This window comes from Solanum stenotomum, chromosome 12 (genome assembly GCF_019186545.1).
Source record: "Solanum stenotomum isolate F172 chromosome 12, ASM1918654v1, whole genome shotgun sequence".
Lineage (NCBI taxonomy): Eukaryota > Viridiplantae > Streptophyta > Magnoliopsida > Solanales > Solanaceae > Solanum > Solanum stenotomum.
Window position 1 is genome coordinate 28,665,837 of NC_064293.1, and position 13,611 is coordinate 28,679,447.

Sequence of the window (13,611 nt, forward strand, 5' to 3'; positions counted from 1 at the left end):
TACTTTGAACGTGAGTTCACATATCTATATCTAATTATTTTTTTAACATATAACACTACTATATATGATCTAGAGAGGGGAACATGAGTTCACGTGAACCCACGGCACCCCCTCTACATACGCCCCTGCATAATTTGACCTATAAATAAAACCAAATTCAAACGATCATATCTCAAAATTATCTCTCGTCCTCCAAATTTTTTTATTTGAAATTTACTTATTACTTGAATTGCCGAGAGATCTTTGATCTTCTTATTAACCCATTTTGGTATTTACTTCTAAGAATCACTCTTTCTTGACTCATTCAATTTTGGTATTTACTTCTAAGAATCACTCCTTCTTGATTCATTCAATTTTGGTATTTACTTCAAGAATCTTGTTTTTTTTTCCAGTTGGTGAATGCAAGTGCGAGTTGCTAAGTAACTGGGGTTTACGGTGAAGTTGCCACGGAAGAGTAAGTAATCTTTAAAACATAATTGGTTCTTTCCTTGTTTTGATTAGGTTTACAAGACTGATGGATCTTGAAGTTCTTGAGTAGTTAAGGTGAAAGATTCTTGATATGTTTAGGAAATTTGATGGTAGAGAATTTAAGGGAACACAATGTGGGTGGGTGGGTGGCTCCAATTGAATGTGTTGTATGTGTTTGCAGGGAGAACTCTATAGAGCTTCTACAAAGATCTCGGATACTGTTGAATTTCATACTTTCAGGAAGCTTAATCAAGAAAGTGGTAATGCCTCCCGGAGCTGTTTCCTTGGATGATGTGGATCTTGATCAACTTGTTGATTTTGTCCCTAATTGTGCAAGAAAAGGTAGGGAATGTCCAGTACAAAATATAGCCTCTACATAATTGCTTTAAAATGGATTGCAATCATCAAGTCAGGATTGATTTTTTTTTTTTTTGGGGGTAGGCGGACTCCTTGAACTATCTGACAGCACTCTGTTCCCTCATACGGTAAATTCGGACTTGCACATTCATTATTATCTGTTCAATGGTCATTATTTATGAATGTTCTTGTTCGGGATTGCACATACATCAATTTCCGTCCCCTTTTTATTAGGAGCATAAGAATCCACCTTAATCTCCAGCATACTTGTGTGATTTTTTTGATTTTCTAACTTCTTCCAGCTGATAGGCATTATTTAATATTTTAAAACTGTAATCCTATATGTTTTTTTTTCTTTTTGATACCTGTTTAATGTTTTTCTGACCTTTGACTATCATAAACAAAACTAGTTGTCATATTATTAATTCTCAGATATTCTGATGCAACTCTCTTTAGTGCTTAAATTTTTATTTTATTTTGTTATAGCTCTTTGTTATTTTCTCCTCTAATCACTATTCACTTGATTATGTTTATAAAAAGAAAAACTTAGATAGTTATATAAGTTTTTCACTTGCTTATGTTTATAAAAAGAAAAACTTAGATAGTTATATAAGTTTTATTCTTGATCTTTAACGGCCCTAATTTTTTCATTTGGTGCTTTTTAAGCATAAAGAGTTCCCACAAATGTTTTATTCAACGAACATTCAAGTATTTCTTACTCTTCTCTGATAGCTTCTCTCGTACTTAGTAGCAATAGTATTCAATTTGTGCTGAAGCTTATTCCATCTTTCATAAACCCTAATCAAATGATAAGTTAAGTTCTGTGCTTGTGCACGAAAACCAGTGCTACGTTGATGTCATTTGATCCTCACTTATTTCTGGCACCTCCTTGGTTTGAAGTCTGTTTGGGGAATATCTCGATAAATGTTAAATGTGAACTTGAATGAAGTGAGGTCATCATATCCATTTAACTAGTTTATTTTGCCTCTACTTCGTAAACAGCCTTTAGTGGGGGTGCAAGAGTTTGTTTTGGAGCTTCATATTAAATCCATACTTCTTTTTGCGTTTTGATGTTTGAATTCTTTGGTTTTATACAATGTTTGAAGCCTTGAATACATGTGTTGGCACGTACTGGAGCAAGTACTTGATGAGCAAACAGTTTAATATAATATTCTTTTCCAGTCCTGGTGGGTTACACTACTTCACTTGTAGATTCCACTATCTTCTTTTAAAATGTATTCTTCTCTTGTTTTTACGTGGATGGATGGGAGATACTTATACTTCAGGCTGTATTTCTTCCTAGCTATTGGCGATGATGATCTCTGTCAAACAGCATATGAGATTCTTCTAGCTGCTGCTGGAGCTTCAGGGTATTTCCGCCTTTACTGTTTCTTGGCTTGCAACATCTCCCATCCGATTAATTTAATGCATTCAATATGCATTCTGTATGCACAGGGGCCTCATTGTACCATCAAAGGACAAAAAGGAGAAGAAATCTAGATTGATGAAGAAGCTGGGCCGTAGTAAGAGTGAAAATGTAATGACCCAGTCACAACATTTATCTGGAGTGGTCAGTTTGTTGGAGATAACGCGTGTCCAGATGGAGTAGGAAAATGAATGACCTTGTTACCTTGTCAGATGTCAGATTGCTTCTAGCTTCTGTTGTTCGATTCACATCAGTAATGGCATGGGAAATGAAATAACGTAATAAGCAGTATTTTTTTCTTGACTATTAGGAAATGAAATAACTTATTAGTTTCTTGCCCTTAACTCAACAAGTTGTTGCCTGTTGTTTCATTGCAAATCATTTAGGAAATGAAATAACTTAATAAGCAGTATTTTTTTCTCCTTAATGAAAGGGCATAAGGCTGATGGAGGCTACAGTTTGTTAGTTAAGGTTGAGATGTTATGCCAAGAGGTGTTCAAATATTATCAAAGTACAGAGGTGCTAGTCAACACTAGTAGCCAGTTGGTAGTGTGTATATAATGTAAATAGTGTTCCTAGTGCTGGACAAGAGAAAGGGAGTTATAGATTCAATGTTTTTGATAATTAATTGAGTTAAACATTCATTATTAAATCATAGAAGTGATAGCTAACAAAAAGGGATAAAGAGGGAAGAGAGATATTGAAGATCCGACTCTGTTATTTAGGAATTTACAGTTTCATGCTTACTGGGTTCTTACTTGATTAATATGTACAGATTTATGAGGCCATGGACGTCAGGACAAGACTTGGTCTCCTTAATGCGATGGTTGGAAAAGTGGGTAAAAGGCGGGATGGTTTTGCTAATAAAGTTTCCATGTGTCATGCTCAATTTTTTACGTAGTGAATCTGGTGTTTTTCTTAACCTTTTCTTGTTTTAAGTATAGATTGAGACTGTGTCTGGGATATTGGTACTATGATGGGTGAATTCACAACTTGCAAGGATTTTGAATTGGGTTGACCGGCCTATTCAGCAGGAGGTAATAACTTAGGGAGTTTCCAAATCCATTGATTGCAGTTCATTTAACAATTATATCAATTAGTTGTTCCTTTGTCATTATACTTCTATTCCCTATGCCATTTGTCATTAATCATTTAAAATTTTTCTATCTCATGTCTTATCTCTCCTTTTTTTTATATATAAATAAAGTTAATTGAGGCATCTCCTGGTTTCAATATTCACGGTTATGATAATGAGAGTAAATTGAAATCCTCCTTCTAACCAAAGACCAGTCTTTTAGCATATGAAGTTAATTACCTTTTTATGGTTTTCCAGCGGTGGGTATCGGTTTCACCTCAACAAACGCATGGAAGTTCAATTGTTGAAGTCTACAGGATTGTGGAAGAGGTTCACAAATCATACTCTGTTCTTTTGCATAGTTATTTTTCTCAATTTTCTCTGTTTTCTAGAATCAGTTTATTCAGTTTCCGCGGCATAAGTTTATTGTGTTTCGTAATGGAATTACAGTAATATGGAAGAAGAGTTGCGATAATTTGTTAGCAACAAGGAAAGCTATTCTTTATTGATTTGTTTTATGTACAGCGGGAGAACTGGACTTTAAATTAGTAACCTATGAAATCATAATGCTACACTAAAAAAAAAAGCCAAATCTAAATTCTAGCTTTTGTGCTTGAGAGCTAAGTTTGATCACAAACTACTCTCAGCTACAAGATGAAGTTTGTGTGTCCTTCCTACCCATGTTATCTATAGCAGCCTGGCTTCTTTTATTTTTGGTGCATGAAACTTAAGTGAAAAAATACTTAGCTTTTGGAACATATACACTTGAAGATTCACAAGCTTCTAAAGCTTCAGTTCCCTACCCATGGGGTGTGGGGTGGGTGGGAATTAAAATAGAAAGAGGAAGTGAACTTTAAATTGTGGCTCAGATTTTGAACATTCTGCTTTTATCATTGTTGATTCTGATATGCCGACAGTGATTTACAAATGCTTTTATACGATACCACATTTTGTGATGAGTTGAACAATTTTCTCACTGCAGACGGTCGATCAGTTCTTTGCTTTGGAAGTTCCAATGAGGCCAGGAGAACTGGGTAGCCTCTTTTGCGGCATTGATAATGCATTTCAAGTATATGCAAAGACCGTTTTAGATAAGATTGGTATATAGTTTCTTTCTGCACAATCTTAAAGATTTCCTTTTTTTTTCCTCACAGTGAAGAATCCTTCATACTGAAATTTTACATGCCTGTTGTTGCAATTTATTAGCTTAATTGTCTCCTGGTTCATTTTGTGTCTTGCACTATGGTTTGATGAATGACATCAATGTAATGGATGGAGAAACTATTAGATTAGAATTTGTTTTCTGCAGTATACAAAACCCTTTCACAGTAGGAAGGGCAGGGTACCTCTTTACAGCATAATTTCAAAGTTATCCTTCCCACTGGAACTGTAAATATTCTGTCCGAGTGACCAATAATTGGATATCCTAGTTTTATTATTTCACTCTTTTCTTGCAAATGATATGGATGAATTGCCCATGTACCCATTTGACGACCCTTCATCGCCATCCCAGTTTCCCATTGACAGAATTTAGCATGTTGAATTTTCAAATAGCTTTGAAGTTTTTATTTAGTGGCTCTCTTTTTATGGCTATGAAAAGTTGTACCGTGTAAATTATTTGTATTCTTCTACTTCTCTGCTCATCTTTTTGCATTTGCATATCTTGCATTTGTTTCTGCATAACTGTTTGCTGCTAAATTGAACCTATATATTTCATGGTGAACTTGCTATCATTTGCATGCAGCTAATAAGGAAGATATTGTTCCACCTGTGCCTATTTTGACGAGACACTTTGTGTGCAGTTGAATAGCCTTGAAGGATACAAGGATACCAGATGTCTTGAAGTCTGTTGAAATTGACGTAGCGGCAATATCAACGCTTTGTGTGCAGTTGAATAGCCTTCATGTTAGTTAACTTCTACTTTCCCTCTTTTTATGTATGATAAGATCTCAAGCTGTTAATCATTTGCTCTCGTATGTTTCATGTTCCTCTTTATTATTGAATCTAAAGGGTGTATTTCTCTGCACTGGTTTGATTGGAAAATCATGGCTCTGGCCTCTGGCTAGTTTCATTAGCTTGAAGCTGGACTTTAGATGCTCTACTTCATAGTTTGTGCACAATTCTGTTTTACTTTGATTAGGCGATTGCAAATTTTGTGCGCGTGATAGGTCATAAAACTTACATTTACATGTCTTTTCCTGTTTCAAAATTTTGTTTGTGGTAATACAGACACTGATCAACTCAGAGCTTGTACTATGAACTCTGTTTAGCAATTTAAAACTAAGAAACTAACTTCCAAATTTACTCTTTCCCATGAATAATGGTTGCCAATATTACAATAGATTTTTATTACTACATGTTGTTTCATTAGCCTCGATTACTGTATTATCTTGTTGTATTTTCTGCTTGTTGCTACTGCCTTATTTCACATCTTTCTTTGAGCCGAGAATCTGTCAGAAACAACATCTCTACCTTCAAGGTACGGGTAAGTTCTGCGTACATACTATCCTCCAAGACGGCCAGACCCCACCAGTGGAATTACAGTGAATAAAATCACAAGTTTTCTTCCTTTGTGACTCAACCAAATATGTAGAAATAAATTCAGTCTAATTATTAGTTAACTATCTCCTATGGTATATTTGACTGATGAAACAGAAATTGGACAGAATTTGAATCCTCAGATCATTCAATCAATTTCTCATATTGTGATCAAACTACTTGAATTGGTCAATATATATACGCCATCCGGGATATCCTCCGTTCCATCACTAATAAACTTTGAGGAATACAACACCGTGTTTCTTCCTTTCTACTCTGGAAGAAGACAAGAACAGCAGTCTCACACTCACCTATCAGTTCCAGAAGATAGAAACTATCTTAATGAATCAGTGGTATGGACTCCCTGCACTGTCTTCCATCAGCAGGTCAATTCTCGTGGAAAATTGGCTGGAGCTGGCGCACTATGTAAGGCGCTGTGTTCAGAGTAGATTTCCAGTCTAACCTGAATACATTAGCAAAGTGACTGTCCTATTCCTAAGATATAAAGTTATAAGCAAACCACACATTCTTGATTGTCCTCAGAGCTGGCACTATTGTAAAGTTTCTGTCAAGTTGTGTGGTGGTCCTATTCCTGGATAATTATCTTTTTCTTTTTTTGGTAAATAGAAAAGGGAAAATCGTGTGGAGGGTTGTTAAGGAGTAAAACAACGATATTTTTTGTGACATGTTTGTCTATAATAAGGTATCAGACAAAATGAGGTAGTCGGGCTCTTTCTAGAACCAGGTAAAAGAGTAAGATAAAGATTCTTCTTTTCATATACCAATTTATCATATTGGGAGAGATTATAGTGGTATGAAGTTCAAAGGGAAGTGTAAATATATGCCAATAATTGTGCGATATGTAATTTTATATGCTAGAAGAGATTGATTCTTAGCTTTAAGACCTTGAATACGTAGAGCTAAGAAATTTCGTTAATAACGTTCAACAACTTAAAAAAGTCGACACTACTTAAATAAAAGGACACTTGTTATGCTGAGGGAGTATCAATTTGGACCTTAAAAATCAAATGGAAATGCTATAAGGTACACCTTTTCTAGTAACTCCAGGTTCATCTCTCACATCTCACCTCTCACCTCTCACCCTCTTACTTTCTCTCATTTCTCATCATACCTCTCATCTCTTATATCTCTCAACATGCAAGTGTACGCGGTTGCGCAAGTAATATAGTGGCTCTTAAAAGAATTAGATTATCGAACCTAGGACTTGTCAATTAATTATTTTTACTAAATTATACTGGTCTAATTATTTATTTAAGAGTGCCAAAAATAAAGAATGCATGAATAAAATAATAAGATTACTTACAATGGTTGGAAAATTCTAGGGCTACAACATGCATTGGACTTCATGTATCGTATCTCAGGCAATGAACTAATTTCAGTTATGAAGTTACTGATATACAGGGTTGTATGACTTGGGTCTCTCGACCTCTAGTCGCCCACTCCAATTAGTTGTTCCTACTATATCGTTGAGCGGGAATAGACATGCCTACTAGCGAGCATTTATATTTCATTCTATTTTGTAACCAAGCAAGTTGTTCGTCCGAGCGTCACTCTTGAACACACATCAACTCAATGGATGATTGAGCTTTCTATATTCTTTGGTTTATCTACCCTCTCCTCTCTCGATTTTAAGAATAGACAATAGATTTATTTTTATGGTGATAAAGCATGAAATACTAAAACAAGAATATAAAAGTAACTTATAATGATAACCAAGAATTAATTCAAAACCTTCAATATTCAACAATCAATCCGTACAGAACAAGGGCGTTTAACCACTAATCTCTAAGAAAAGAAAGAAGAAAAAACGAACCCTAAAAAGTATTGACAACTTTATAATTTGATGCCCTATGATTGATATCCTCCAAAATATTTATTTCTATGGACTATTAGAAAAACCTAAATAAAATAACCAAGTCCAAAACAAATTAGAAATCTATATATATTAATAAAGCTGAAAATGAATCCGCTGATGTGGCATGCCTCATTGGCCTCTATTACTATTTATTTATTTTCTCATAATTTTGAATTTTTTTTCTTATTTTCTTTCTTCAAACCTTTAAAAAAATGAATTATTTCTTTCATTATTATTTATATTTATTACATTATAAATTATAATGGGTCATTAAAGTGGTTAGAATTAAATTGAAATAATGGGTCATTAAGTTGCAATATGCCCTTTCGATTGCTTAACAATCTTTAAGTTTTTCACTATTTAACGTATGTTTAATCTATTGCATCTACAAATCAAAGAATTAATTGTTCTTCTTGAGTAGATATATTGATATGAGTAGTTCATGAAACAATATGGAGACTTTGAAGATAACACGGTAAAAACTAAAAGAAAAGAAAGTAATCTGTGTTTATTTCCTCAAAAATTATACATGAAAGTACATTCAGGGGCCAAATCTTTACTTTTTTTTCCCTAATTTCTTTTCGAATTGTAATTTTTCTTACTTTTTCTCAATTTGATGCAATCTTTTTTTTTAAAAAAAAAATTACCCAGTATAGCTGGGTCCTATTGTATTTATGAGATAAAAAAAAAAAGAGGGGGGCTAAAGCCTTACCTCCATTACAACACCACGGTGAGCTAGTCACCTCAGGAGTCAGAAGATCATAATCTCATAGGAGGATATAAATCTTCTGACAGATTCAAATATATACAAATCAACTAACAAAAAAATAGCCTTATCAAATTTTGTTCTAATACAAGACATTTGACACTTATCCAAAACGTATGCACCTTTAGCCATTTCGGTAAGTGGCTTTAAAGATGTTAGAATCATCATTTGGTTCAGTCTAGCAACCCTTTTCGCTAAAAAGTCTGCAAGTTGATTGCTTTCTCTAAAACAGTGAGTCACTTGGGCATTCAATTGATCCACAATCTCAACGATATTATCGATGATTTGCCTGAGTTTGAGATTGTTATTGCTCTTGTTGTTCACCATATTTACAATGATCATGGAATCTAGCTCAAGAGTGAAATTAGTTAAGCCTTGTTGGCTACACCATTTTCCACCAAACTCAGCTGCCAATGCTTCTGCTAATTTGATGCAATCATAATTATGTTTATGACTTTTTAGTTTTGTAGTTTCATATTATGCTTGAAAATTTGTATTCCACTAACTTTTTGTTTGCTATCAGTATATATGTATGGTAGAAGGTTGTGTAAATATGTTATTTTATTTATTTTTAATTAGTTAGTTTTAGTAGAATAGTCACTCATTTGGCAGCTAATTAAATTAAATTATCTATTATTTTTTCGTATTTGATGAACTTTCTTTAGAAAATTAAAAGAATTGTGAAAATTAAAACCATCTTCTATTTTTTTTTCTTTGTATAATTTATTCATCTATTGTTATGAGTTTTATTCAGTTATGGTATACTTAGAAAGGATGATTAAAGAAATAATATAGTTATGTCTATCTAATTTATGTAGTGTTAAATGTATTCCTCCATATTTAAAAATATTATTAGGTATTTTATATTGTAGAGTTAAAAATGAAGATATTATAAAATTTTGTAAAAATGATTACATTAATTTTTTAAGTTGTTATGTTTTTTTATGTTTATTATATTCATGTTTTAGTTTGATTTGAAGTATAATATGAAAACTATTGAATGGTGATCGGCTTGTGAGAGAGTATATTTTCTTTTATTTTTTAATGAATAAGACCATAGGAATAATATTACATTATTTTATTTTTTCATATGTTCTCTCTCTGATTTCTCTTTATTTTGTATATTATATAATAAATAAATATGCCAATTAACCATTCATTCATATTATTTAATGTAAAATTTAATGGTCTTTATATTTATCACTCCCATAACTTTTTATCCTCATAATCCCTAAAATAATTAGCAGTCATATTCATGAAAAAATTTGATATTTGATATTATAGTGTTATAAATTAAGACAACTTAAGACATAGTAAAAATATCACATTATTGCCTTTTTAAGTTATGTTTCTGGTGCTTATTATATTCATGTTTTTGGCTGATTTGAAGAACAAAAGGAAGGCTATTTGTATGGTGAACAACTTGTGGGGGTACGTCGTCACGTCGAAATGAAATCGAATAATTATGTATTAATTTCATATTTTTTTTTATTTGTTTTTTAATGATTAAGGTCATAAGAATGATGTAGTATTATTTATTTATTTCATACGTTCTCTTTATGATTTATTTTTATTTTATATTTTATATGAATATTTTATTATCGTATGTTTGATATCTTATCGTCTTTTATAGCCGCGCAAAGCGCGGACAAATTTACTAATCCAAAATAAAAAGGAATCCAATTTTTGCGTGAACTGTGCCGCATCAATTCTTTATCTGTTGCCGCCTTCAATTGTGCCACGTGGCAATCCTCGGCAATTCACAATATGCAATATGCAATTCTTATATATTATATACTAGTAAAATTATTCACGCTTCACACGGGAATTTAATATCATAAAATTTATAAAATAATACTTAAAATCTATCATTCATTAAAACTAAAATATTATATTGTCTTACATACAAGATTACGTAGTAACAAATATTAATAATGTAAAGGAAAATGAAAAATATTACATCTTATCATTTATCGTTAATAATATAAACATAAATTAATGGTTATTAAAATACATACCGGCATTTGTAACATAAGCAATGGTGTCAGTGAGCCACTCAACAGGAGCAAAATACACAAATATTTAATTGTGAAAAAGAAGAGGAGGTTCAGAATTTTCGTTGTGTTAAAATAAGAGGAAATTCCTCTATTTATAGACAACAAAGGGTAGTATGAACAAATGTTTATTGTGCCTTATCGGAAATGTTACAACTATTTGGAAAAGTTGCAACCATTCGGAAAGGTCACAACCTTTCATAAAAGTCGCAACTCTTCATAAAAGTCTCAACTCTTCATAAAAGTCGCAACTCTTCATTAAAGTCGTAACTTTTCATAAAAGTTGCAATTTTTCATAAAAGTCGCAACTCTTCATAAAAGGGGAAGACTAGTTTTGAAAATAAATAAATTAAAAGGGAATTATGATTTGTGGTGGCGCCACGTAGGCTGGCCTAAGGTTCTCTTTTATATATATTTGGAAATAAATAAATTAAAAGGGAATCCTGGTTTGTGATGGCGCCACGTAGGCGGGCCTAAGGTTCTCTTTTTTATATATATATGATTACTAGTAAAATTAGCGCGGGAATTCAATAATATTATATGAAAATAAATTTTAATACATTTATAATAATATTCACAATCTTCACTACTCGTTATTTTTATGATTACATATTTTTTTACTAAAAAATTACATTATATAAATATAGTTTTTATTTATGTATATATTATACATTGAATTTATTTGACTAATTCTTATGTTATTTATATATTTATTTCTCTTAAATGTTCACTCCATTACAATTTTGTAATTAAAAAGTCTTTTAATCACTTGAAAAATTGTATAAAATATATGCGCTTAAATAAAGTGACACCAACAATAAAATATTTTTTACTTCAACAAACTCAAGATGATTTTTTTTTTTCTTAAAGCTAAATAAGATGGATGTTTTATATTAACAAAAAAAAGTATAATTACGAGAATGTACACACAAATATATTTAAGCTAAATAAGATGAAATTTTTAATTTTAAGAGTAAATAACTAGAGTTTGTATAGAAAGTATAAAAAAACTAAATAAAATGAAAAGAACTTTTATAAGCAAACAACTCCTTCTCAAAAATTATGTCACCCATATTATTTGAACATGACAAATCAACAATCAATAAAAAAAATAATCTCATTATAACTAATCACATAACTTATCCTAACATAACGGGATATAAACGAAGGATCGACCAATATTTCTGGACAAAAATGTCTTCCTGTTCAAACAAATAGTTATTCAAGTACTTTACTTAAATTACAACCAAACGATAGTTTGCTCTGAAATACAGAGCTAAAATAATTGGCTATTTTGTTTGCTCAGACGAACTATCGACGAAGGAAAATTAGGAAATTCTGAATTTATCCTCCAGAAGAATGGCTAATTACTCCAAGTCTCATATTTGCCAGTGCTTGAGCCGGCTGTCGACGGCTCGCCTGAGCTCAACGTTGATGATAATCGGAGAGAGGAGGAAGACCGGCATGAAATTTGTCGGGGGAGATTTGGGCCTGGCCCATGGGCTAATTCAGTTGGGCCTTAAGCCCGGTGATGTTGTCGCCATTTCTGCTCTTAACAGGAACAGCAAATGTACAACTTTCATTGCATTAGGTGCTTGTATTGAAGAACCTTTATTTATGATTAATTCACTTAACATAAAGTTTATATAATTTATGAGCTCAAAAATTAAATTTTTTACTTTTAGTGATATTTTCTATAGAAATTAAGTTAGGCAAGTCACGACAATAGTCATGTTATATTGTGATACGAAAATATAAATTTATGTGGAGTGAGCGAAAGTTATTTGTTATTTTAAGTGTGAGAGACATTTTGACCATCTATTTTTTTACTTAAAAGTATTGAAAGGAAAAAAATAATATCTTTTAAGGCATAACTTGTGCAGTCTAAAACTAAACTTTTGACTCTTACGGGTAAGATTGTTCAAAATCGAAGCGAAATTAATAACCCCGAACTAAATAAAACTTATTAATTTAGCGATTTCGGTAATAATTTTATTTTTTATATTGGATTATTTGCTCTAAACGATTTGAGGTTTTTTTTTAACGGGTTAACCACTCAATAGTAAGTCAATAAATTATATTTATACCATTCACATTTAGTTTCATATTTTAACATGAATAGCCGAGTAGATTTATCGTTTACTTTTTTCTAATAGGTATGTATAAATTATACATTAGGTTATACAACACACATATATATATATACATATACATCCAATATTGTTACGAAAAATAATCAAAATTACTTCTCGATTCAAATCTCCTACTATATATATATAATGCATCATTGTACATTTTATATATTTACATATGACATAAAAATAAAACATATAGTGTCTTCAAACTCCTACTTAATCGATATCATATTTGGTTTTTAAAAAAAATGAAGAAAAAAACACAAAATTAGAATTTAATGTTAAAAACTTTTAGTGACAATTTTCTGGGCTTTTGTGGCGATTGTTGTTGCCGCTAAAGGTCTAATTCTTTTGTAGTGAATCCTAGTTGGCAACGCTTAGGTGGAAGGATTAGTCCCACGTGGCTTGCCACGTCAACAAAAATTTGGGGTGTTAACTCTTGAGGGTATTTGTGGTCTTTTAGGATAACAGCAGGGACATTTTTTATCCCAAAATGTAACGAAGGGTATAAATGATCTATTTCATATAGTTCGGGGGCAATTTTGACCCTTTTCCATAAATTATATTTATACCATTCACATTTAGTTTCATACTTTAACATGAATAGCCGAGTAGATTTATCGTTTACTTTTTTCTAATAGGTATGTATAAATTATACATTAGATTATACAACACACACATATATATATATATATATATAATTTTAATCATGTATAAATGGTGTAATCTTTCGCCTAATCAGCCCTACCTCAGTCTGCCCCCACTCTTATGTACTTAAACAATGGCAATAATGGAGATTAACCAACATATTACGTAATTATAATGACTAAAGATGACGATATGCTTTGGAAAAAGACAATTAATATTGAAAAAATTGTTTTCTAATAATATGGCCGGTGGAAAAGCAACATAGGCA

At 31.8% G+C, this 13,611-nt stretch overlaps 1 protein-coding gene and 1 long non-coding RNA gene across 9 annotated transcripts; both read left to right on the plus strand.

The window, feature by feature from the left end:
• The first annotated feature begins 220 nt into the window (after positions 1-220).
• On the plus strand, positions 221-684 carry LOC125849173 (uncharacterized). Its single transcript, XR_007444593.1, has 3 exons — positions 221-268; positions 393-454; positions 650-684. It is a non-coding gene; the product is annotated as an uncharacterized LOC125849173 (long non-coding RNA).
• A 745-nt stretch (positions 685-1,429) lies between these two features.
• LOC125848127 (protein unc-13 homolog) lies at positions 1,430-5,454 on the plus strand. 8 transcript variants are annotated; one of them, XR_007444490.1, is made up of 7 exons: positions 1,430-2,016; positions 2,129-2,195; positions 2,281-2,529; positions 3,027-3,288; positions 3,585-3,656; positions 4,309-4,426; positions 5,129-5,454. XR_007444490.1 is itself a non-coding variant. In XM_049527932.1 (2 exons), exons 1-2 carry the CDS (start codon positions 2,059-2,061, stop codon positions 2,432-2,434), a joined length of 291 nt encoding a protein of 96 aa, XP_049383889.1. In that variant the 5' UTR covers positions 2,027-2,058; the 3' UTR covers positions 2,435-2,930. The 8 variants fall into 8 exon arrangements, 1 of the variants encoding a protein (XP_049383889.1); XR_007444491.1 differs by lacking the exon at positions 1,430-2,016 and having other exon boundaries at positions 2,028-2,195; positions 3,027-3,086; positions 3,196-3,288; positions 5,129-5,447; XR_007444494.1 differs by lacking the exon at positions 1,430-2,016 and having other exon boundaries at positions 2,034-2,195; positions 2,281-2,362; positions 3,027-3,086; positions 3,196-3,288; positions 5,129-5,443.
• The last annotated feature ends 8,157 nt before the right edge of the window (positions 5,455-13,611 follow it).